Source organism: Neoarius graeffei, chromosome 15 (assembly GCF_027579695.1).
Source record: "Neoarius graeffei isolate fNeoGra1 chromosome 15, fNeoGra1.pri, whole genome shotgun sequence".
In the NCBI taxonomy this organism is placed as follows: domain Eukaryota; kingdom Metazoa; phylum Chordata; class Actinopteri; order Siluriformes; family Ariidae; genus Neoarius; species Neoarius graeffei.
In genome coordinates this window covers 2,590,107-2,611,707 of record NC_083583.1, presented here as the reverse complement: position 1 = coordinate 2,611,707, position 21,601 = coordinate 2,590,107, and the positions used below count along the sequence as shown (strand labels likewise).

Genomic DNA, 21,601 nt, shown 5'->3' with positions numbered 1-21,601 from the left:
TGATGTTCTCTATCAGAGCCTGGTTGCAGGTCTCCAATATGATGTCAGTCACAGTTTTTGAGGACCTCTGGGGGGATGCTGTCCGGCCCAGCGCTTTTCCCCTGCTTCAGAGTGGACTTCACTGTGGCAAACTCCATAGTTGTAAAGGGGCCATCGTCAATTTCGAGATTTGCGAGGACTGCAGGCATCTCTTCCTCATCTCCCGCCATTGTCGGGGGTGTGCCGAGGAGATCCCAGAAGTGGGTAAACCAGCAGGTCACTCTCTCCTCTGGGCTGCAGCGTGTGAGTTGTCCCTCCTTCGACCTCTTGCGTCCTCGTGTCCACTTGTCTTGTTGACCTTCCATGACTCCTTGTATTGCCGCTGGCCATGCACAGCCTCCACTTTCCGCACTTTCTCCATCAGTTCCTCCCCTTTGATCCTGTCGTAGGTGCTGAACAGTTGTTTGGCCTCGTTCAAACACCTCCCGGCTCTCTGTGGTCCCCTCTCTCTCGAAATTCCTATGTGCCTCCTCCACCCTTGCCCGTGCCCTCGTGACCTCCGGGTGCTTGGATCTGGGGGAAGCTCTGTTTCTCTCCTTTGTCGGCAACCACCTCCTTGTTGCCTCCTCGATTGCGGTGAGAAACCGCCCGTAAGTTGTAAGAGGCTCATCCTCCTCGGCCAGCAGGTGTAAGCAGTCTCTCACCTCCGCTGTGTTACTGGCCTGGAGGTCGGGGCTTCTTGCGAAGGCCTCCCAATCAGGCCGGGCCCTCGGAGTGTGTTTGGGGACCCTCAGACTCAGGCGCACCCTCATAGAGACCACACGGTGATCAGAGCCCGCAGAGTCGAACGTGCTGTACACCTCTGTGTTCAGGACGGACATCCTCCACTTCCTCCTTACCAGTATGTATTCCAGCTGACGTAGCAAACCAGTAGCTTGGTCTTGGAACGTCCATCTCTTGCCCATTTTCTTACGGAACATGGTGTTGGCAGCCAGAAGCTCGTGTTCCGTGAGCATGACAGCTAGGTGTTCTCTGTTGCGGTTGGTATTGTTGTGGTATGTGAAGGGTGCATCTTCTGGTCCGAGTCTCGCGTTGAAGTCCCCCAGGATTGTCAGGGAGTTGTGAGCCGGCACATGGTGGATAGCTGTTCTCAGGTCATCCTAGAACGTCTCCACTTCCTTGATTGGTGCTGCGTTGGTGGGAGAGTACACACTCATGACAGTTGTTGCTGGGTTCCCCTCGAAATTTGTGACAAAGATCCTGTTGGTGTGCTGGTGTACTGAACGGAGAGCCTTTCGTGCTCGAGGGCTCACCATTATCCCCACGCCGCCTGTCGCAGTCTGGGCATCATTGCACCATGCAGATGAGGTGATGAACGAGCAAACCCCCCCCCCCCCCCCCCACACACACACACACGCACTCTGTGGTAGACAATTGGCTGGTTGTCATGCACTCTCCTGTGCTCCTGGACCCCCAGGAACTGCACTCCTCTTTCCTCAGCACAGTGCGCCAGTTCGTCCAGCCTTGCCTCCTCCCTCACTGTATTTGCGTTGAAGGCTCCCATAATAAACGGTCTCCTACAGCGCAAGAGTGCATTGGACAGTGGGCTGTGGTCAGACTGAACCCTTCCTCTCAGATGGAGAGGGTTTGGGGTCCAGTCGTCATAGTGCCCTCCCAGGGGAGGACCAGCACCACCGTCCGCTGCATGGCTCCTGCGGACTCCTGACTCTGGAAGTATAGGATTTTCATTTACTGGTGTCTCCATTTTCAAGCTTTACAATGCTACCTAAGGACTGTGAGGCGCAACTTCTCACAGCCCTATTCTGGCTGATTTGGGCTTAAAGCCCTCATCCGCCCTTGCTCCGCCATCTTCAGATGGTATACAGTGCGGAGCCAGGCGCGAGCAGCACCTGTGGTTTTTGTTCGGAGTGACCTTCTCCTAGATAGGTTGCCTACCATGGCCAGGCCCCATCTACCCCCTATTTACCCATAGCTGGGGCAGTGGTTGACAGGTGCCAGGGCGTGTCCGTACGCCGGCGGGCCTGCACGCCTTGTCTCTGGGGTCCACTGCTGTTCCGAGATCACTTACAGTTTGGCCTGGGACCGTGAGGTACCCAGTTGCCATGTGTGGCTGCATGGAGGCACTGCAGGAGTCTTGGTGGTGGATAGGCTATGTAGTGGCAGAGGAGGCTTACGAGCTTGGCTCCTCTTTTCACACTCTGCGTAGAGGGCTAGCCGGCGGCAGTAACTGAAAGTAGCAAGCAGAAGCAACATGCGACATACAGCATGCACTAACTACAGGCACTACTACCCCAGTACTAACTGCCCTAACGCATCACACACACCCTGTATGCAAGCATACACACTTAATGATGAACATTTAGCTCTGCCAGTGAGGGCGATATTCCCACATACCTTTAAAAAAAAAAAAAAATTATCTTTTTAAAAACACACTGTCCACTTTAATAGGAACACCTATACACCTGCACCTTCATGCAGTTCTCTAATCAGTCATGTGACAGCAGCAGAATGCAAAAAATCCTGCAGATGCAGGTGAAGAGCTTCAATTCATGTTCATGTCAAACATCAGAATGAAGAGACCAAGACATTTCCACCCACAGAACTGTCCCGCACTCAGTTTTTTTTTTTTTTCTGCACCATTCTGTGTAAACTCTAGAGACTGTTGTGTGTGAAAACCCCAGGAGATCAGCAGCTTCTGAAATACTCAAACCAGTCTGTATATTATATTATATTATATTATATTATATTATATTATATTATATTATATTATATTATTTATAACCCATACCACAGTGAAAGAAAATCACACTTTAAGATCACAGTGTTTCCCATTCTGATGTTTGAACATTGTGAACATTAACTGAAGCTTTTTTTTCTTCACTGCTGCCACACGATTGACTGACGGGGTAACTACATTACCGTACAGGTGTTCCTAATAAAGAGGAAGGTGAGAGCAATAAAGAACAGTGTACACATTTAGTTTCATCTCATTATCTGTAGCCGCTTTATCCTGTTCTACAGGGTCGCAGGCGAGCTGGAGCCTATCCCAGCTGACTACGGGTGAAAGGCGGGGTTCACCCTGGACAAGTCGCCAGGTCATCACAGGGCTGACACATAGACACAGACAACCATTCACACTCACATTCACACCTACGCTCAATTTAGAGTCACCAGTTAACCTAACCTGCATGTCTTTGGACTGTGGGGGAAACCGGAGCACCCGGAGGAAACCCACGCGGACACGGGGAGAACATGCAAACTCCACACAGAAAGGCCCTCGCCGGCCACGGGGCTCGAACCTGGACCTTCTTGCTGTGAGGCGACAGCGCTAACCACTACACCACTGTGCCGCCCATTTAGTTTCATAATCATTTTAATAAATAATTGCAATATTAAGTTGTTTCAGGATGATTCTACACCAGAGGTGTGTAAATGTATGCTTGTGTGAGAGAAAAATTTTATTTATTTATTTATCTTTTTTTCTAACATTGGGCCATATTTATAATTTTACTAGAGCTGTGTGTAAATGTTTGTGTCCCAACACCAAGTGTGCTCACAGCATATTTACATTTAGCCCCACCCACAAAATCCCATAAAAGGCAAAGAAAGCTGAAAATGATGATGACACAGAGTGCCTATAAAGCACTGCGTGCACTAAATCTTCCAGTAATGCAGTTCATCCAGGAAGTAAGTGTGTGTGTGTGTGTGTGTGTGTGGTTTTCAGGGACAAACTAGCACTCAGTAAGAACATTGAGAAGCTGGAGGCCGAGCTGAGCCAGTGGAAGCTCAAACATGAGGAACTGAATAAGAGCAAACAGGAAGCTTTCAAACAGGTAAGAGAGGGAGAATACAAAAAAAATGTTTCAGCCGACCCTGTCTAGACAGAACAAGAAAGTGATCCATCATAAACACAGAAATTGAAATGATGATGATGATAAGTTTAGAATAGTCAAGTTATTTACTTTAATACCCAGTATGGTCCAGGACCATCTCCACACCTTTACTCATTAAGAATGTCAGTCTATGAATATACATAAATGGATGTGCAAATTTGGAAACGCCCCCATATCTTCCTCCCATCCCTACAGCTTAAGGAAGAAATGTACATAATCAGGCTCAGCTTGCAGGAGGAGTTTAAACACAGCGTTTAACATGTAGGTGGTACTTTAATCAGCAGGTGGCGCTCTGGATCGGTTTAAAACATCAATCCTATTGTGTGCATGAACTGGTGGCTGAGTCTTTCTGATTTGGGTGAAGAATAAAATGCATGAAAGGTAGATGTATGTCAGGCTGTTCATTTATACGCGCGCTCTCTGACTTGCGAGCTCTGTTTTTCTGTCCCTTTCTGTCTCCTTTTTCTCCCCATATTTCTTTCTCACTTTCACTCTTGCTGTCCTATCTTTTTATCTGTCCCTCTGTGTCGTCCCCCCCCACCCCCCACCCCCACACACACACAGTTGAACCTGCTGAGGGAGGTGCATCAGGATGAACTTGGCCGCATGTCTGAAGATCTAGAGGATGAGCTTGGAGCTCGGACCAGCATGGACAAGAAACTAGCCGAGCTTCGGGCAGAGGTGAAAAGCACACACTCGCATGGAACTTAATACACCTACTCATCAAAAAACAAATGGGGGCAAAATTGGCCAGGTGTGTGTTTTGCTTGCTTGTGTGGGTTTTTTTTTTTAAATTGCCCTAACAGTGGATTTGGACATAGTCAGATATGGAGTGATATTTATAGCCTTGTCTTATGAACTTCAACACATTTTCTCATTTTATTTGTATTTGCTAATCTTCTCCAAACTGGTGGATGTATGTAAGTGAATTTGACCTTTGTCACCTCTTATTTATACCCCAGTGAAACAGGAAGTCATGGATTATAGTGCAATTTCACCCCCAGCTCTGAGCTTAACTCCACCCACTGCTTAATTTTGGGGGGGGGTGACCAACTTACAATAATGGGTAAGATCCTAAGAGGGAGGGTGGGGAGCGGCTGAGCAGGAGGATGGGATGGGGTGGTGGGGGGGGACGGCGTGGATGTGTGGGGCAGGAGTTGTTCAGGGAGTCTTGATCAGCATATATTTAACAGACTCTGACTCGAGGGTGGGACTGGGGGCTGCACACCTCTGATCAGAGGGTGTTAACTTTTTTTTTTTCTTAAAATTAATGATTTGGATAAATCCCAAATGGTCAATTCTACTTCAGCACTGACCTCACAAGGTTCAGGATAGGTTTAACCAGTAAATAGTGTTTTGAGCCATTTTTAACCCTTAAAATGCCTTTTTAAAATTTTTATTATTTTTTTATATGAAATGGTAATTATCAGTATTACCACCAGCATTGATGCTTCATCCCAGTACAGTTGTATAATTTAATTTACAGCTCAGAAAACCCATTTAAGTGTGTAGTACCTAGTTTAGGTGAACTTGGTCAGATGAAAATTTTTTTCAGTCACATTTTATTCATGAGAATTACTGTGGGTGCTCATAATTGACACGTTTTTATTTTTATATTATATTATAAAGTGTGTGGCGTTTTTTTTTTTTAATTGTGACATTGTGGAATGTTGTAATATCCGATACTTTTGCATATCAAATGTGATTTGCAACTGTGTGTGAGACGTCCTAAACTGAATTTAAACACAAAAGGCCCTTTTTTTTTTAAAATACAGAAGTACTGTACTCAGAATTTAGCAGAAATGTTAAGATCAAATCTAACATCAGAATGGATGTGTAAGGAGTTTGAGGATGTAAACACTGTGGTTGGAGTTCAGAGCGATGTTTTTGTGTGTAGACATTATGGATTAACAGATAATATCTTGAGGTCCCATAACTGGTCAGGATCACATCGTGCCTCCCAGTGTTTGTGTTTGAAATGGTGTGTTTACCTCATTGTCTCTGAGGGTGTGGGTGGGTGTTTGTTCTATTGTTCTCTCCGTTTTTGTCTCGTTTTGTTCACCAAATGATAAATAGATAGAAAGAAATTGCAGTGTTGCAGCAGCAAGTTCACATAAATCACAAAAGACCATGAGGTAGGTTAAAGTAGTTACACATACAAACTACTTGGACTAAAATAGTTGAAATAAAATAATAGAATAAGATGATGGAATAAAAACTGCACAGTTTAAAAAGTAGAATGTGCAAATCAAATTGTTATACAATGTACATCTGCTCCATAATGATAGAGAGAACTAAAACCCTTAAGGATTCAATATTTTCTAGAAATGTAGAGAATTATTATTCAGCTACAATAATTCAGAAGTTGATGGAAATGGTGTGTGTGTGTGTGTGTGTGTGCGCGCGCGTGCTGGTTTTTATCTCCTTTTATGTTCACCAAAAATGCCCCATAATAGAAATATGACACAGACCTGTGTAGGGTTCTGTAAGAGTTTTTAGTTTCCAAACAAGGGCTCTACTTGGATTTTTTTTTCCGTGAAGAAACACTCCATCGCGTTGAAGCTTTGAAGGTTTCTTTCAAAGAGTTAACCAGAGAAGAGTGGAAATTTTTGTGAGTGTGAAAAACATGCATCAGTATTTAGCTGCAATAATACAGAGAGAGGTTGATGGAAATATCTCACAACAGTAGGTGTGCTTAGAAGATGCTTAGAACCCCTTCTGATAAGGAAATGATTTGTTGTATGGCTCTTTATAGAACCTTTAGGGATAACTGAAGATCCTTTTTATATGTGTAAATTTTGTAGGTCCAGTAATACAAGTCTGGAAGGTAGTAATGTGTGTGCGTGCGTGTGTGTGTGCAGATGGAGCGTCTGCAGGTGGAGAACGCGGCAGAGTGGGGCAGGCGGGAGCGACTGGAAACGGAGAAGCTGGCACTGGAGCGTGACAATAAGAAGCTGCGTGCGCAGATGGAGGACCTAGAGGAGCAGCTGGCACGCAAACGCAGACAGGCAGCTAGCGCACTGGACACCGACCTCAAGACCATCCAGAGTGAGCTGTTCGAGAGGAACAAGGTGAGGGCAGGAGAACGCTGACCGCACACTGACCACAGTGGAAAAAATGAAATGCACCCAGTCCATACTGTCCTCTAACCTCCACGTTTAACATGATCATCTCAAATGACTCGTAATCCTGCAAATTAGAAATGATCTCTCAAAATACTAGTACTAGTGACATCTTTTAGTAAAGAAATCCCTGTTTGAAATGAACTTTCCCCAATTTCTTGTAGCCCACTCTCTCATTTTATTTATTTTTATTTGACATCTGCAGGACGATGTGCAAATTAACATCATCGCTGTACGAGGAAACGTCTTTAATTCGTCCCTGAGGGTAACTCCCCAAAGGTTCTACATTGAACCGTACAACAAAGGTCTCCTTTTTAAAGAAAGTTTCTAAAGTAATCCATTATGATGCTGAGGACTGTGAGGGGCTAACATCACTTTTCACAAACCCACTGCTCACATGAGCAGTTTTTCTCCCCAGATCATTCTGTGCTGTTCTCTCATGGGCGTGTCCTATCTTTAGTTTACTGCTGGTTGCCGGTATCTTTAGTTTACTGTCAGTGTGCGTATGTGTGTAAATATATAGTGTTTATTATGCAACACATTTTGAGTATCACATTTAAAAGCATGTTGATGGGTTTTAATAAAATCACAGGGATGTTTGTTTATGCACTGTAGTGTTCTCACAGCGTAGCTGCAAGGTTGCTGTGTGATTGACCGCATCTTCACCTGACCCCCGAGCCCCGTCCCTCCTCCTGCCACATCCGAGTCATTTCAGTGCCCTGGCGCTCGTTCACTCTGCCCTCTGTAAGAGCTCTGCTTCACTAAACGGATGGAGACAGATGGAGGGCTTTGGCCAGAACATGGATTCTCACGTTTAAATGCATTTCCAGCATGTCGGCTGTTTGTCGAGCCCCGGTTCTTCATCTTGGCACTGGTCACTGTAAGCTTATCTCCTAATTAGGGTTGTAAATTGGAGATGCGGTCATTTTGATGCCATGACAACACTTCCATTTGCTGAAAGTTTTTTCAAGAAGTAAAGGATATCAAGATTACTGCTGGGGAAGACAGTTTTTTATTATTATTCTTTCATTTGATTAAGGAGAAAAGTGATTCATTTAAATATCACTGCTAGCAGCAGTTAAGGGGCCAGATGCTTTTTTTGGCCACACCCCGCAGTGAAGGACACCAAGGAACTGTTGGGACAATCGGCATTGTTCCCAAAGAGAGCTGAAGAAAAAAGTGGTCAAGCCTTTGGTGAGATCTGGCTCCAGTGGACCTTGAAGCTTGTTTATTAACATCAAGTCATGTTCCTAAACGTTTGTGCCAAGTCTGGTATCGGTGTGTTGCTGAGAAATGAATTCACTTCCTGTCTGGCAACATTGCCATTTGCTCCATGATTGGTTATCACTGTAATTAACCCTCATGGTACATATTGAAGGAATGAGTCACAGAATCTGAGGACAGTGGAATTTCATTTCTACGAGGTGGTGCTGTGGAGTTATTATTGAAAACAGATGTCTATATTTGTCCTCTTGGGGGCACTTAGAGTAGATTAGATAAAACTTTATTCATCCCTTTGGGCAGGTTCCCTCAGGGAAATTAAGATTCCAGCAGCATCGTTACAGATAAACCGAGAAAAGAAATAGAGAAAACTTCTAGATAAATTAAAATTAAGTATTTACATAAACAAATATAAAAAGAATAAGATATGGGGAAGAGAGGAAGGGGGGAGAGAGGGGGGAAGAAGAGGTGGGGAGAAGGGGGCGGCAGCAGGAGAGATATTGCACTTTATATTGCACATTGTCCGGTATTGCTTATTGTTAGGCTAGGCTACTGCTCCTTCCCGTCCTCTGTCCTCCTGTTATCCCTCCCCCCCAGAGAGGAGTTGTACAGTATGATGGCTTGAGGGACAAAGGAGGTTAAGTCTGTTTGTCCTGCACTTGGAAAGGAGCATTCTGTCACTGAACAGGCTCCTCTGTTTGCTGATGACGGTGTGCAGAGGGTGACTGGCATCGTCCATGTTGTACAGTAGTTTGTCCATAGACCTCTTCTCTGCCACTGTCACCAGAGAGTCCAGCTTCACGCCGACCACAGAGCTGGCCTGCCTGATCAGTTTGTCCAGGCTGGATGTGTCCTCCTTGTATGTGCTGCCCCCCAGCACACCACGGTGTAAAACAGGACACTGGCGACCACAGACTGATAGAACATCCACAGGAGTTTCCTGCAGATGTTAAAGGACCGCAGCCTCCTAAGGAAGTATAGCCTGCTCTGTCCCTTCCTGTATAAGTGTTTGGTGTTGCAAGTCCAGTCCAGCTTGCTGTCCAGCCACAGCCCGAGGTACTAATCCACAGCCTCCACCTCAACTCCCTCGATCAGAACTGGTCGTGACCTTGGTCTGGACCTCCCAAAGTCAATGACCAACTCCTTGGTCTTCGAGGTGTTGAGCTGCAGATGGTTTCTGGTGCACCACACAACAAAGTCCCTCACCAGGCTCCTATACTCCTCCTCTCTCATCACTGATGCACCCAACGATGGCTGTGTCATCGGCAAACTTCTGAATGTGCTCCGAGTTGTAGCAGAAGTCCACGGTGTACAGGGTGAAGAGAAGAGGGGCCAGCACCATGCCCTGGGGTGCTCCGGTGCTGCTGATCAGTGTCGGACGTGATGTCCTTCAGCCTGATGTACTGCGGCCTGTCAGTGAGGTAGCTGGAGATCCAGGTGACCAGGCAGGGGTCCACTCGCATCCTGTTCAGTTTGTCCTGAAGCAATAGGGGCTGGATGGTGTTGAAGGTGCTCGAGAAGTCCAAGAAGAGGATCCTCACTGTGCCATTTCCCTTATCCAGATGCGAGTGGGCTCGATGTAGCAGGTATAGGATGGTGTCTTCCACATCGACACCTGCCCGGTACGCAAACTGCAGACAGTCCTGGGCATGTTGTACCTGGGGTCTGAGGAAGCTGAGGAAGAGCTGCTCCAATGTCTTCATCAGATGTGAAGTGAGTACCACCGGTCGGAAGTCGTTCAGCTTGCTGGGCCGATTCTTTTTGGGAGCTGGAACGATACATGATGTCTTCCAGAGGGTGGATACTCTCCCCAGCTGCAGGCTGAGGTTGAAGATGCATTGGAGTGGTTCACCCAGTTCAGCAGCGCAGGTCTTCAGTAGTCGGGGACACACCTTGTCCGGGCCTGCTGCTTTCCTGGGGTGAAGCTTCCTCAGTTGACCTCTGACCTGGTCTGCAGTAATGTATGGAGGAGTCTGTGTTGAGGTGGGGGAAGAGGTGGCTGCTGTGATGACTGGGGGGAGGTGTGTTGAGGGAAGAAGGAGAGATGGCTGCAGTGAGGGAGACTTCCTGTGTTACCCATGGCTTGTTATTAGGGTAACACCATACAGTCTTAGCAGGGGAGACCACGTCTGCACAGAAGTTAAGGTAATCCGTCAGACAGTGTGTCAGCCCCTCTGTCCTCACAGTGTGGGCTAAGCAGCACATCCCAGTCCGTGATGTCATAACAGTCCCTGAGGGCATCTTCCGTTTCAGGGGACCACCTCCTGATGGAGCTAGTTGTTGCAGGCTGCCTTTGAACCAGGGGTGTACTTCAGCTGTAGAAGAACCAGGTTGTGGTCAGACTTCCTTAGTGGGGGGAGGGGTGTGACTCTGTATGCATCCCTCACATTAGCATACAGCAAGTCAATTGTCCTGTTGTTCCTTGTTGGATAGTCCACAACCTGGTAAAAAGTAGCCCAAGTAGAGTCCAAAGTAGCATGATTAAAGTCCCCAGAAATTATGATAAATGCCTCAGGGTGCTGTGTCTGCAGCCTTGCTGTGACCGAGTGAATCCTCTCACATGCAGCTGCTGCGTCTGCCCTCGGAGGGATGTAAACATAGATGGTAATCACCTGACTGAACTCCCTCGGCAGATAATATGGCCGCAGGCTAACGGCTAGCAGCTCCAAGTCCAGGCAACATAAAACTGTCTTTATGGAGATATGTCCTGGGTTACACCAGTCGTTGTTAACATAAATGATGAGTCCCCCACCTTTTGTTTTTCCCGCATGTGTTAGCATCTCTGTCGGCTCTCACAGCAGTGAATCCCCGCAGGTCCACTTTAGCATCCGGTACAAGGTGTGTTAGCCGTGTCTCCATAAAGATAAACAAGCTGCTCTCCCGGTAAATCCGCTGGTTGTTCACAGCGGCTAGCTCGTCGACTTTATTCAGCAGCGAGTTCACATTCCCCATGATAACAGGGAATGGATGGTTTGTAGTGCCGCCGGTTGTCCGCTAGCCTAGCCTTTAGCTTAGCTCTGGCTTTGCAGCCCCTGGGTTTCCTCCTCAGCTCGGCCGGGACACTTGAGTGGTGTCCACCAGAAACCGTGTGTAGAACGTGGAGATTGTCCTCCATTACTGTGCCAAAGTACAGATGTGCACAAAGTGTTGTTTGGGCTGCTACAAACTCAACTGTTGGTTTATTCTAATAAGAAGGTAAAGAAGACAACCTGCAATTCCAAGAACACATCCTCAAGCAAGTTCTCCCTCAGACTGTCAAAATATGTAAGGAATATCACGAACGTGCAGTTTTACAGAAATGGTGTGTCGGCATGTGGCACGATGCAAAGTGCGTCGTTGTCCTATAACGGCATGGTGTGAAGTGTTTTTATTCTGCTTAAACCACAGCATTGTGCCAACAATTATAATGTTTAATTCATTAATGAACAACTCATCACACATTTTAACGGTTAGTTCCTGTTCTCACTTGCATTATAGCTACAGTAAACACAGTTCCTCAGCAGCCCCCCGAAGCCTTTCCTGTCTTGGGAAACTTTACAGAGCTCCATAACTGTTATAAAGCTTACAACTGAGAGTTGTACTTTGTTAGCACCATGTTTTTAAATGTTTGTTAGGCCTGGTGGAGGTCTGGTGAAGTTAGGATCTAAAAACAGAACAGACAGTAATCCAATAAATAAGATGATTTAATACAGGGATGAAAGGGTGTGGCAAAAGAGAAACAAACAGGACGAAAAACAAATAGCAAAAATAGTCCGGACAAAATGAGAACAAACAACTTGACAAAAACATGACAGGAAAAGACGAAAAACACTAGCGCAAAAAACAAACAAGAAAAACCCTTAGTGCAAAAACCATGAACCAGAAATTACCCTTGGTGCAAGAAAACAAGAACCAGAAAAACGCTAGTGCAAAAACTATGGACAAGAGAAAATGGCTAGAGAGGAAAACCATGAGGAGCAAGAGAGGCACAGAAATGGTTAGAGAAGCAAATGAAATGTTCTGGCAAAAACAGTCTGAGAATGGCCTTTAAATAAGCAACAGTGAAAAGCAGGAAGTGAGTACAGGGGAGAAGGAATTCCTGTCCCAGATCTGGATTGGCACTGGCATGAGATCTGTAATCTCCGGAGTGGGTGTCCGGGGCGGAGCATGACAGTACCCCCCGTCGGGGTGTTGCCGGTGGAAGTCAGAGATGAGGGTTGGGTCCAAGATGAACCTGGCAGGGACCCAACTTCTCTCCTCGGGACCATAACCTTCCCAGTCCACCAGATACTGGAGTCCTCTGCCTCGCTGCCGCACCTTCAGCAGTTTCTTGACCATGTAGGCCTCGCTGTCATCGATGAGCCTGGGAGGAGGAGGTTTGGAGAGTGGGAGCAAAGAACTAGAGACCAGAGGTTTAAGCTGTGACACGTGGAACGTGGGGTGGATGCGTCGCATGGTGAGTGGTAGTGCCAGTCTGACGGAACATGAGTTGATTACGTTTTGATGAAGGGTCCTCGGTACCAAGGAGCCAGCTTGCGGGAGATGGTTCTGAGTGGCAGATGGCATGTGGAGAGCATGACTCCTTGCCCCACCCAGTAAGTGGGCGCCTTAGAGTGGCGTTTGTCGGCCTGCCTCTTGGATACTAGGGTGGAGCGAATGAGTTTTCTCCGGGCCAATGCCCATGTCCTCCTGCAGTGGCGTATGAAGGTCTGGGCTGAGGGTACGGCGACCTCCTCCTCTTGGTTGGGGGAAGAGTGGTGGTTGGTAACCTAGGGAGCACTAGAAAGGTGAGAGACCTGTGGCAGATGAAGGAAGAGTGTTGGGAGCGTACTTGATCCAAGGTAGGTACTTGCTCCAAGAACTGGCATCCTTGGACGCCATGCACCTGAGTGCAACCTCCAAAGCCTGGTTTGTCCGTTCTGCCTGGCCATTTGGTCTGTGGGTGGAAGCCTGAGGTGAGACTACAGGTGGCCCCTATGAGTTTGCAGAAGGCCCTCCAGAACTGTGCAGTGAACTGAGGGCCCCGGTCAGAAACTATGTCGGTGGGTAGTCCATGTAGGCGGAAGACGTGGTTGACGAGTAATTCTGCGGTTTCTTTGGCTGAGGGGAGCTTGGACAGAGGAATGAAATGGACAGTCTTGGAGAAAGTCAATGACAGTGAGGATGCATGTGTTGCCACCTGAGTTGCCACCTGAGTTGGGGAGTCCTGTGATGAGGTCCAGGGCAATGTGAGACCAAGGTTGATGTGGAGTTGGGAGGGGTCTTAGCAAGCCGGCAGGGGGTCAGTTGGTTGTCTTGTTCCGGGAGCATGTGTCGCAGGCTGCCACGAACTCCTGGATGTCCTCCTTGATGGATGGCCACCAAAAGCGCTACTGGATGAGTGCCAGGGTTCAGGCGGCCCCTGGATGACAGGCTAGCTTGGAGCCATGACCCCACTGCAGTACCTGGGTTCGCACAGGACAGAGAACAAACAGATGGTTAGGAGGAACGTTGTTGGGGTTACCTTCACCAGGGTCCTGCTCCAGGGCCTTCTGCACGAGTGTCTCAACCTCTAGAATGGTGGCTCCCACCAGGCAGGATGGAAGGATGGTCTCGGGCAGCTTAGACTCCTCTTGGTTGGAAGAAAACATCCTGGATAGGGTGTCGGGTTTTCCGTTCTTGGAGCCTGGGCAGTAGGAGAGTGTGAAGTTGAACTGGGAGAAAAAGAGAGACCAACAGGCTTGACGGGAGTTAAAGTGTTTGGCAGACTTGAGATACTCCAGATTCTTATGGTCAGTCCAGACTAGGAAGGGGAGCTCCGACCCCTCGAGCCAGTGCCTCCACTCCTCCAAGGCTAGTTTAACAGTCAGTAGTTTTCAGTCGCCGATGTTGTAATTCCGTTCAGCTGGGGGATAGCCGGCAGGAGAAGGAGCATAGGTGGACCTTGTCACTGGCCCTCTGGGATAGTATAGCTCCGACCCCTGACTCTGAAGCGTCGACCTCGACAATAAACTGCTTGGTAGGATCGGGTATGGTGAGAATGGGTGCTGTGGTAAACCTGTGCTTGAGCATGGAAAAGGCTTTCTCTGCTTCCTCCCCCCACTTGAATTGGGTCTTGGTTGAGGTGAGGGCTGAGAGACGTCCGGCCACTGTGCTGAAGTTGTGAATGAAGCGCCTGTAGAAGTTGGCGAATCCTAGGAAGCGCTGGAGCCCTCGTCTTGAAGATGGGGTGGGCCAATCGGCAAAAGATAAACAAATAGGACAAAATACAAAGCAAAAATAGTCCGTACAAAATGAGAACAAACAACCTGACAAAAACATGACAGGCAAAGACAAAAACTCTAGCGCAAAAAAACATAAACAAGAAAAGACCCTTAGTGCAAAAACCATGAACCAGAAATTACCCTTGGTGCAAAAAAAAAAAAAAGAACCATAAATGACTCTTGGTGCAAAAAAACAAGAACCAGAAAAATGCTTGTGCAAAAGTCATGGACAAGAGAAAATAGCTAGAGAGGAAAACCATGAAGAGCAAGAGGGCACAGAATAGTCTGAGAATGGCCTTTAAATAAGCAGCAGTGAAAACCAGAACATGAGTACAGGGGAGAAAGAATTCCTGTCCCGGATCCGGCTCGGCGCTGGCGTGAGAGATCTGTAATCTCTGGAGTGGATTTCCAGGGCGGAGCGTGACAGTTCTATTTCGTTTCTCCTGACCGCCAGAGGCGGTGCTTTCAGCACATGGATATCCATCACACGAACGTGCAGGTCGAGTAATAGTAACAACAAAGTCACGTGTGACCTGGGTGACGTCACCCCGTGACCCCGACACAAAAGACCGGTGAACCCAGGAAGTGACCTCTTGCATCTTCTTGCGTTTTGCAGGTTGCGAGTTGGATTGGAATTTGGATTTTGGACAAAGCGCCGTGTTAGTTTCGTTACCCGTGGGGTTGGGGCTGTGCTTACGCATCCTCCAAGAAACTGCGTTAAGTCCATCAGTTCCTTTTTTCTCTTGTCGTTGTACTCGTATTGTTTTGTTACTCCGTTAGCTGAGTGCTCTTGCTCGGTGGAGTTAGCTGACTAGCCCTCCGAGGCGGTGTCCTCGCCGCTGGAGGCCGGCTTGTTTTCGTTCAGGTAAGTGGTTTTCATCTCATTTGAATTAAAGCAGTGTTTCTCGCCGCTGTTTTGTTATCAGTTCTGTGGCGCACGGCGCCTATTTTTGTTAGTATTATCGACCGCCTTGTTTTGTGTAGCCTTGCCTCCGGCCTGTTCACGGGCTGGCTGTCTTGTGTGTTTTAGCGGTGTATGATCTCTTCTCACGCTAGTGAGTGACTGTTTAGTTGCGGCTGTCTTTTAAACCCGCGGCAGTAGGCTTGCGGTTCGCGAGGTCCGGGTGCTCCCGCTTCGGCCCTCGCACCATTTTATTCCGACTACGGGTGTGTTCGCCCGGTCGTTTTTCGTTGCCGCCTGATTGTTTTTGTTTATTTTGTGTTACTTACTAATTATTGGGGTGTTCTCGCCCTATTTTTTAAGTTCCCTTCTGCCAGCCGATGGATTCTCCGTCTGACATCCCCCGGGCCTCGGGGGGACAGGACATGGTGCCGGCTGCAGCAGCGGGGCCCAGCAAGCGCCGTGGGGCTCCCCCACGCGTCTCCGCTTCCAAGGCGAAAAAGAAGCGCTCGGGCGATTTGGCTCGGAAGGTGGAGGTGATGTCCGCCGAGCTGGAGGAGATGAAGGCCCTGCTGGCGAATCTCCAGCCTCCGCCACAGGGCAGCAGTGTTCCCACAGCCACCCCATCTGCCTGGCAGCCCGACCGTTCGCCATCACCACCGCTTCTGTCACCGGCCGTTGATGCACGCGGCCTGGATGAGCTGTCGATCCAGGCGTCGGAGAGCTTTGACTGCGGTGGGTCTGACGGTCACGACTCTACCTCTCCGGCCGGTTCCCAGGCCACCAGCCATGGCACCGTGGCAGTGTTGGAAGGCGGACGCTCATCCATCCAGCCAACGCTGAGGGCTGCATTGGCCCGTCTGGGTTTGGACACGCCCCCGGTGGCCCAGCATCAGAGCGCTTTTTTCAGAGGCTCCACACAGCCTTCCTCGTTGTCTGTTCCGCCCTCGGCCCCATACATCGAGGAGTTACAGAGATGTTGGGCGGACCCCAGACGCCTTTCCCACCTCCCTAGTGACTGCAGGGCCCTGGCAGCAATGCAGGACGCTCCCACCTACGGCCTCCAGCAAATGCCCAACATTGAGCCCTCCGTGGCTGCCCTCGTCCTTTCGCCCAACGAGGCTCTGCGGCCTGACGCCCGATGCCCCCGCACTCACCTGGTGACCGACGGGGGCAGTCTGGGCGGCGCTGACATCAGCGCGCCGGCGGTCGGCTGCTTTTCCAGCGAACAGCTCCAACGCTGGAGAGCATTGACCCCAGACCCCTGGGTGCTGGTGACCCTCACCGAGGGTTACCGCATCTAGTTCTGCTGCCGACCGCCGCGTTTTCATGGGGTCAAACACACCACCGTGAGCCATCCGGGGAAGTCCCTCGTCCTCCAGCAGGAAATCGCCACCCTCCTGGAGAAAGGAGCAATCTCTCCCGTCGACAGGCAGAGACAGCAAGGTGGGTTCTACTCCAGGTATTTTCTGGTTCCAAAGAAGGACGGCGGTATCCGCCCGATCCTCGACCTGAGGTCCCTCAACTCCCACTTGAAGACCATGAGATTCCGCATGCTGCGTACAGTAGATGTCTTACACCACATCCAGGCGGGCGACTGGTTTGCCACCGTCGACCTGAAAGACGCCTACTTCCATGTTCCCATTGCGCCACACCACAGGCAGTTCCTGTGGTTTGCTTTCGAGGGCCAGGCTTTCGAGTTCAATGTTCTGCCCTTTGGGATATCGCTGGCACCCCGTGTGTTCACCAGGTGTGTGGCAGCGGCATTGGCACCACTTCAGGCACGGGGTTTGCGTGTCCTGCCTTACCTGGACGACTGGCTCGTCTGTTCAGGTTCAGCAGCTCAGGCCCACACCGACATCGCGACTGTGCTCTCACATGTCGCAGAGCTGGGGCTCAGGGTGAATTACAAGAAGAGCTCGCTGGTGCCCAGCCAGGAGACGATTTTCTTGGGCATGCACCTGGATTCGAGGTCGTTGATGGCAACCCCCTCCCAGACCAGGATCCACAACATCCGCCTGCTGCTTGGCCGCTTCGGACGGGGCAGGTCACTCGCCCTGAAGACCTTTCAGCCTCCTCTCTGGTCCTGCTGGGGCTCCTGGACTTACATCCGCTTCAGAGGTGGCTCAACGGTCTCCACCTCCACCCGGCGCTGCACGGGTACAGGCTTGTGAAGGTGACGGATACTTTTTGCAGGCTCCTCCGTCCATGGAGGAGGAGGGCTTACCTTCTGCAGGGTGTTCCGCTGGCGGCTATCCCCTCCCGGAGGGAGGTCATCACCACGGATGCCTCCCTGGGAGGTTGGGGTGCAGTCTGGCAATGCCGGACCGTCAGAGTCTGCTGGAGTCCAGGGCAGCGACAGCAGCACATCAGCGTGCTGGAGCTATGGGCTGTGTTCCTCGGCCTACAGCACTTCCTCCCAGGCCTGGCCGGCAGACATGTTCTGGTGCGGACGGACAACGCTACGGTAGTATACTACATCAACCACCAGGGAGGCACCAAGTCCCTCCAGTGCTTGGAAGTGGCCGGCCAACTTCTGCGGTGGGCCCATCGACATCTCTTGAGCCTGCGTGCCATGTACTTGCCAGGCACTGCCAACAGGGCAGCGGATCTGCTGTCCCGCCAGGACCCCGATCCCGGGGAATGGAGACTCAACCCAGCGGTGGTTCTCGCCATCTGGGAACGTTTTGGCAGGGCAGAGGTGGACCTCTTTGCCTGCCAGGAGTTGACACACTGCCCTCTGTGGTTCAGCCTCCACGGCCCCAGCTCCCTGGGCCAGGACGCGCTGGCGCATGCTTGGCCGAGGCAACTGCTGTATGCCTTCCTCCCTCTGCCGCTGATCGTGCCAACCCTACACAGGGTTGCGATGGACCACCACGGGCTGCTGCTTGTCACCCCTCGGTGGCCGGGCCGAGTGTGGTTTCCGAAGTTGCTGCAACTTCTGAACGGCGACCCCTGGTGCCTGCCAGTGAGGACGGACCTGCTATCACAGCTGGGAGGGCAGATCTGGCACCCGGATCCAGCCCGTCTGCAGCTCTGGGTGTGGCTGCTGAAGGGCCGGACCCCCTGCTAGGTCTTTGTGAGCCGGCAGTGGTCAACACCATTGCAAGCTCTCGGGCACCCTCCACCAATGCCCTCTACGCCAACAGATGGAGGCTTTTCTCCAACTGGTGCTTGACTCGGGGGGAGGAGCCTACATGCTGCCCCCTGCCGACCATTCTACTGTTCCTCCAGTCTCTGTTTGACAAGGGTCTTACTCCTTCCACCATCAAGGTCTATGCAGCTGCCATCTCTGCTCAGCATGCCAGAGTTGGGGGAAGGACCGTGGGGTCCGACCCCTTGGTGGCACGTTTCTTGAAGGGTGCTCTCCGGTTGAGACCCCCCCGACGGAGCCGGGTACCCACATGGGATCTTCACTTGGTGCTGCAGGCTCTCTGCGACGCACCGTTTGAGCCCCTGCTCACGGCAGACATTTCATGGCTCTCCCTGAAGACTGTTTTTCTTCTGGCCATTACATCGACGAGGCGCGTCGGGGAATTACATGCACTGTCAGTCAGTGGGGAGTGCCTGCAGTGGCACTCCGGCGACAGTGGGGTCACTCTGTGGCCTAACCCCTCTTTCCTCCCGAAGACCCTCTCTGCTACCTTCGTCAACCAGCCCCTTAGCCTTGCGGCGTTCGAGGCGGGCCATGGTGAGAGGTCGGAACTTTTGTGCCCAGTTCGCGCCCTCAGGGTGTACGTGTCCCGTACGGAGGGCTTCCGTAGGAGTGACGCCCTGTTTCTGTGCCACACAGGGCCGAGGAGGGGTCTGGCGCTCTCTAAACAGAGGCTATCCAAGTGGATAGTCGAGGCCATATTACATGCTTACAGGCACAGTGGCTCCCCGATTCCTCCGGCTGTCAGTGCGCACTCTGCACGGGGCGTGGCGGCCTCATGGGCATCACTGAAAGGCGTACCCCTTTCAGACTTATGCAGCGCAGCCTCCTGGGCGTCCAGCTGCACCTTCACCAGGTTTTACCGTCTTAATGTTGTCCCACATAATCCTGTGGCGACGGCCGTAATTCCAGGCCCGTCGCAGCAGCACTGAGTACGGGTAGGCACTCCTCATGACCTGGTTGGTATTAGTCATCCATGTGCTGAAAGCACCGCCTCTGGTGGTCAGGAGAAACGAAATAGAACGAGGGTTATGTATATAACCGCGGTTCTGTGAGTTTCGGATGACCGCCAGAGCTTGGCAGTCACTCGGAGTGTACACGAGAAGATTTGCCAAGAGGTCACTTCCTGGGTTCACCGGTCTTTTGTGCCGGGGTCACGGGGTGACGTCACCCAGGTCACACGTGATTTTGTTGTTACTATTACTCGACCTGCACGTTCGTGTGATGGATATCCATGTGCTGAAAGCACCGCCTCTGGCGGTCATCCAAAACTCATAGAACCGCGGTTATATACATAACCCTCGTTTATTAGTATTCGATTCTGTGGCGCGTCTCCTGTACACGTCCCTCTGAATGAGCTGTTGCTATAGAAACGATAACATATTGGAATGAATGCGTTAATGTAAACCTGTCATTTATTACATTATATTTATGGCATTTAGCAGATGCTTTTATCCAGAGTGACGTACAACAGGATCCTAGCCGGGTAGTAGTTGGGGATTAGGTGCCTTGCTTCAGGGCATTTCAGCCATTCCTGCTGGTTCAGGAACTATGTTACAGCTGGAACTACTTTCCGAGCTGTGCTGTTCTACAGAAATAATGCACATCTGACAAATCGGATTCGAGCATTCCAACATGCTGTTATAAATGTTGACACAAAATTAACTGATTTATTATTATTATTATTATTATTATTATTATTATTTTATTTTATTTTTTTACAAATTCTTGAAGTAACTGTGGTATGAGGAGTGTACACAATCTTAAATTATTAGTATTTATAAACATATTTAATAAAAATAAAATAATAATGTACACCATTTGATTTGTCATTCCACATCTGACGCTCCGCCTTCAGGCTTTATTACAGAATTTCAGTTTCATCCGGGACCCTGACAGTCAGGCTCTGCTGAAGGTGGGAATGAACCTGATCAGGTGCTGGGTTGGAGTTGGAGGAGATCTTCATGAAGTGTGTGTATGTGTGATTGATATAGCACTGATTGAGGTGTTTGAGAGAGAGGGGAAGCGTGAGCACTTGTATATCTGTGAGCTCTTGTTAGCGCTGGTAGAGATTTATAGTATGAGATCATTGTGCTCTGATCATCCCGAGTCACCTCCTCCTTTCTCTCCGCTCGTACTCCAGATGAGGTGAAGAGTCACGTTTTCCATGCAGTGATTTGTCGATAATTTATTTCAATGCCAGATCCCGGATTAACGAAAGGTTGGTTCAGTGTGTTAGTGGAGTGTTTATTGTTTCTATGGTGTTTTTAAATCTTCAGTGGTGTCCAGCTCTGCAAAACATCTCTCATTTTAACATGATTGGACAAAGTTTAAAGAAGTGCTTGTGTGTCGTCTTGTTCCGCTTCTAATTTCTCTCCCTTTTCTAATCTCCTTTTCAGATCAGAATTGTATCATTGTTTATATCTCAGCTTTTATGTATTTATTTTTTTAAACTTGCAGTCATGTTTTCTTGTCGTTAATGTTCATTCACGCTCTACTTTCTGGCAGATTGTATGAAGTATGCATGACACCCTTTATGTAGTTCGCTGGGTTATGGCTCAGTTACCCACCCTTGCAGATGTGCATGTAGGTGGCTGCAGATACCACGGACGTGTCGCTGTTCTTATTATACTACTGTCTCGTCCACTTGGACACGTAGATCTACATTTCCCACCACACATTGCCGCACATTTGATCATCTTGATATTGTTCTAAAGCCGAATTGTACAGAAGGGATTGTGACGGCCCTCCAGCGCCTGCGCACAGGTGCCCTCGGGTATGTGGGTATCCGTACAGAATCTCTTGTACACCTTTTGATGAAATTTGTCATATGGACCCAAGCAGACCCTTGCGTGCTCACAGCTGTGGAAAGTACAAAGATCTTACACACACACACACACACACAATGTCGCAGTTTATGAATAATAATTTATTTATTTATCCAACAACTATCCTGACTGTCCCATCAAAGGTGAATGTTCATGAAAGCAAGGTTTTGTTTTTTAAACAGGTTTGAGTTTTCCTAATATTTGTCTGTGAAAGGAACACATTCAACCAATCAGGGTGCAGGTTGTGGAAACGTTCTGGCT

At 49.4% G+C, this 21,601-nt stretch overlaps 1 protein-coding gene across 2 annotated transcripts in view; it reads left to right on the top strand.

Annotated features, from left to right (window-relative positions):
* The window catches only part of ccdc102a (coiled-coil domain containing 102A), a 102,134-nt gene that overhangs the window by 56,218 nt on the left and 24,315 nt on the right, over positions 1-21,601 (top strand). For both annotated transcript variants that reach the window (XM_060940734.1, XM_060940735.1), the window contains exons 4-6: positions 3,725-3,833; positions 4,458-4,574; positions 6,755-6,964. In XM_060940734.1, the coding sequence (XP_060796717.1) occupies positions 3,725-3,833; positions 4,458-4,574; positions 6,755-6,964 (436 nt within the window). The remainder of the gene's footprint in view (positions 1-3,724; positions 3,834-4,457; positions 4,575-6,754; positions 6,965-21,601) is intronic.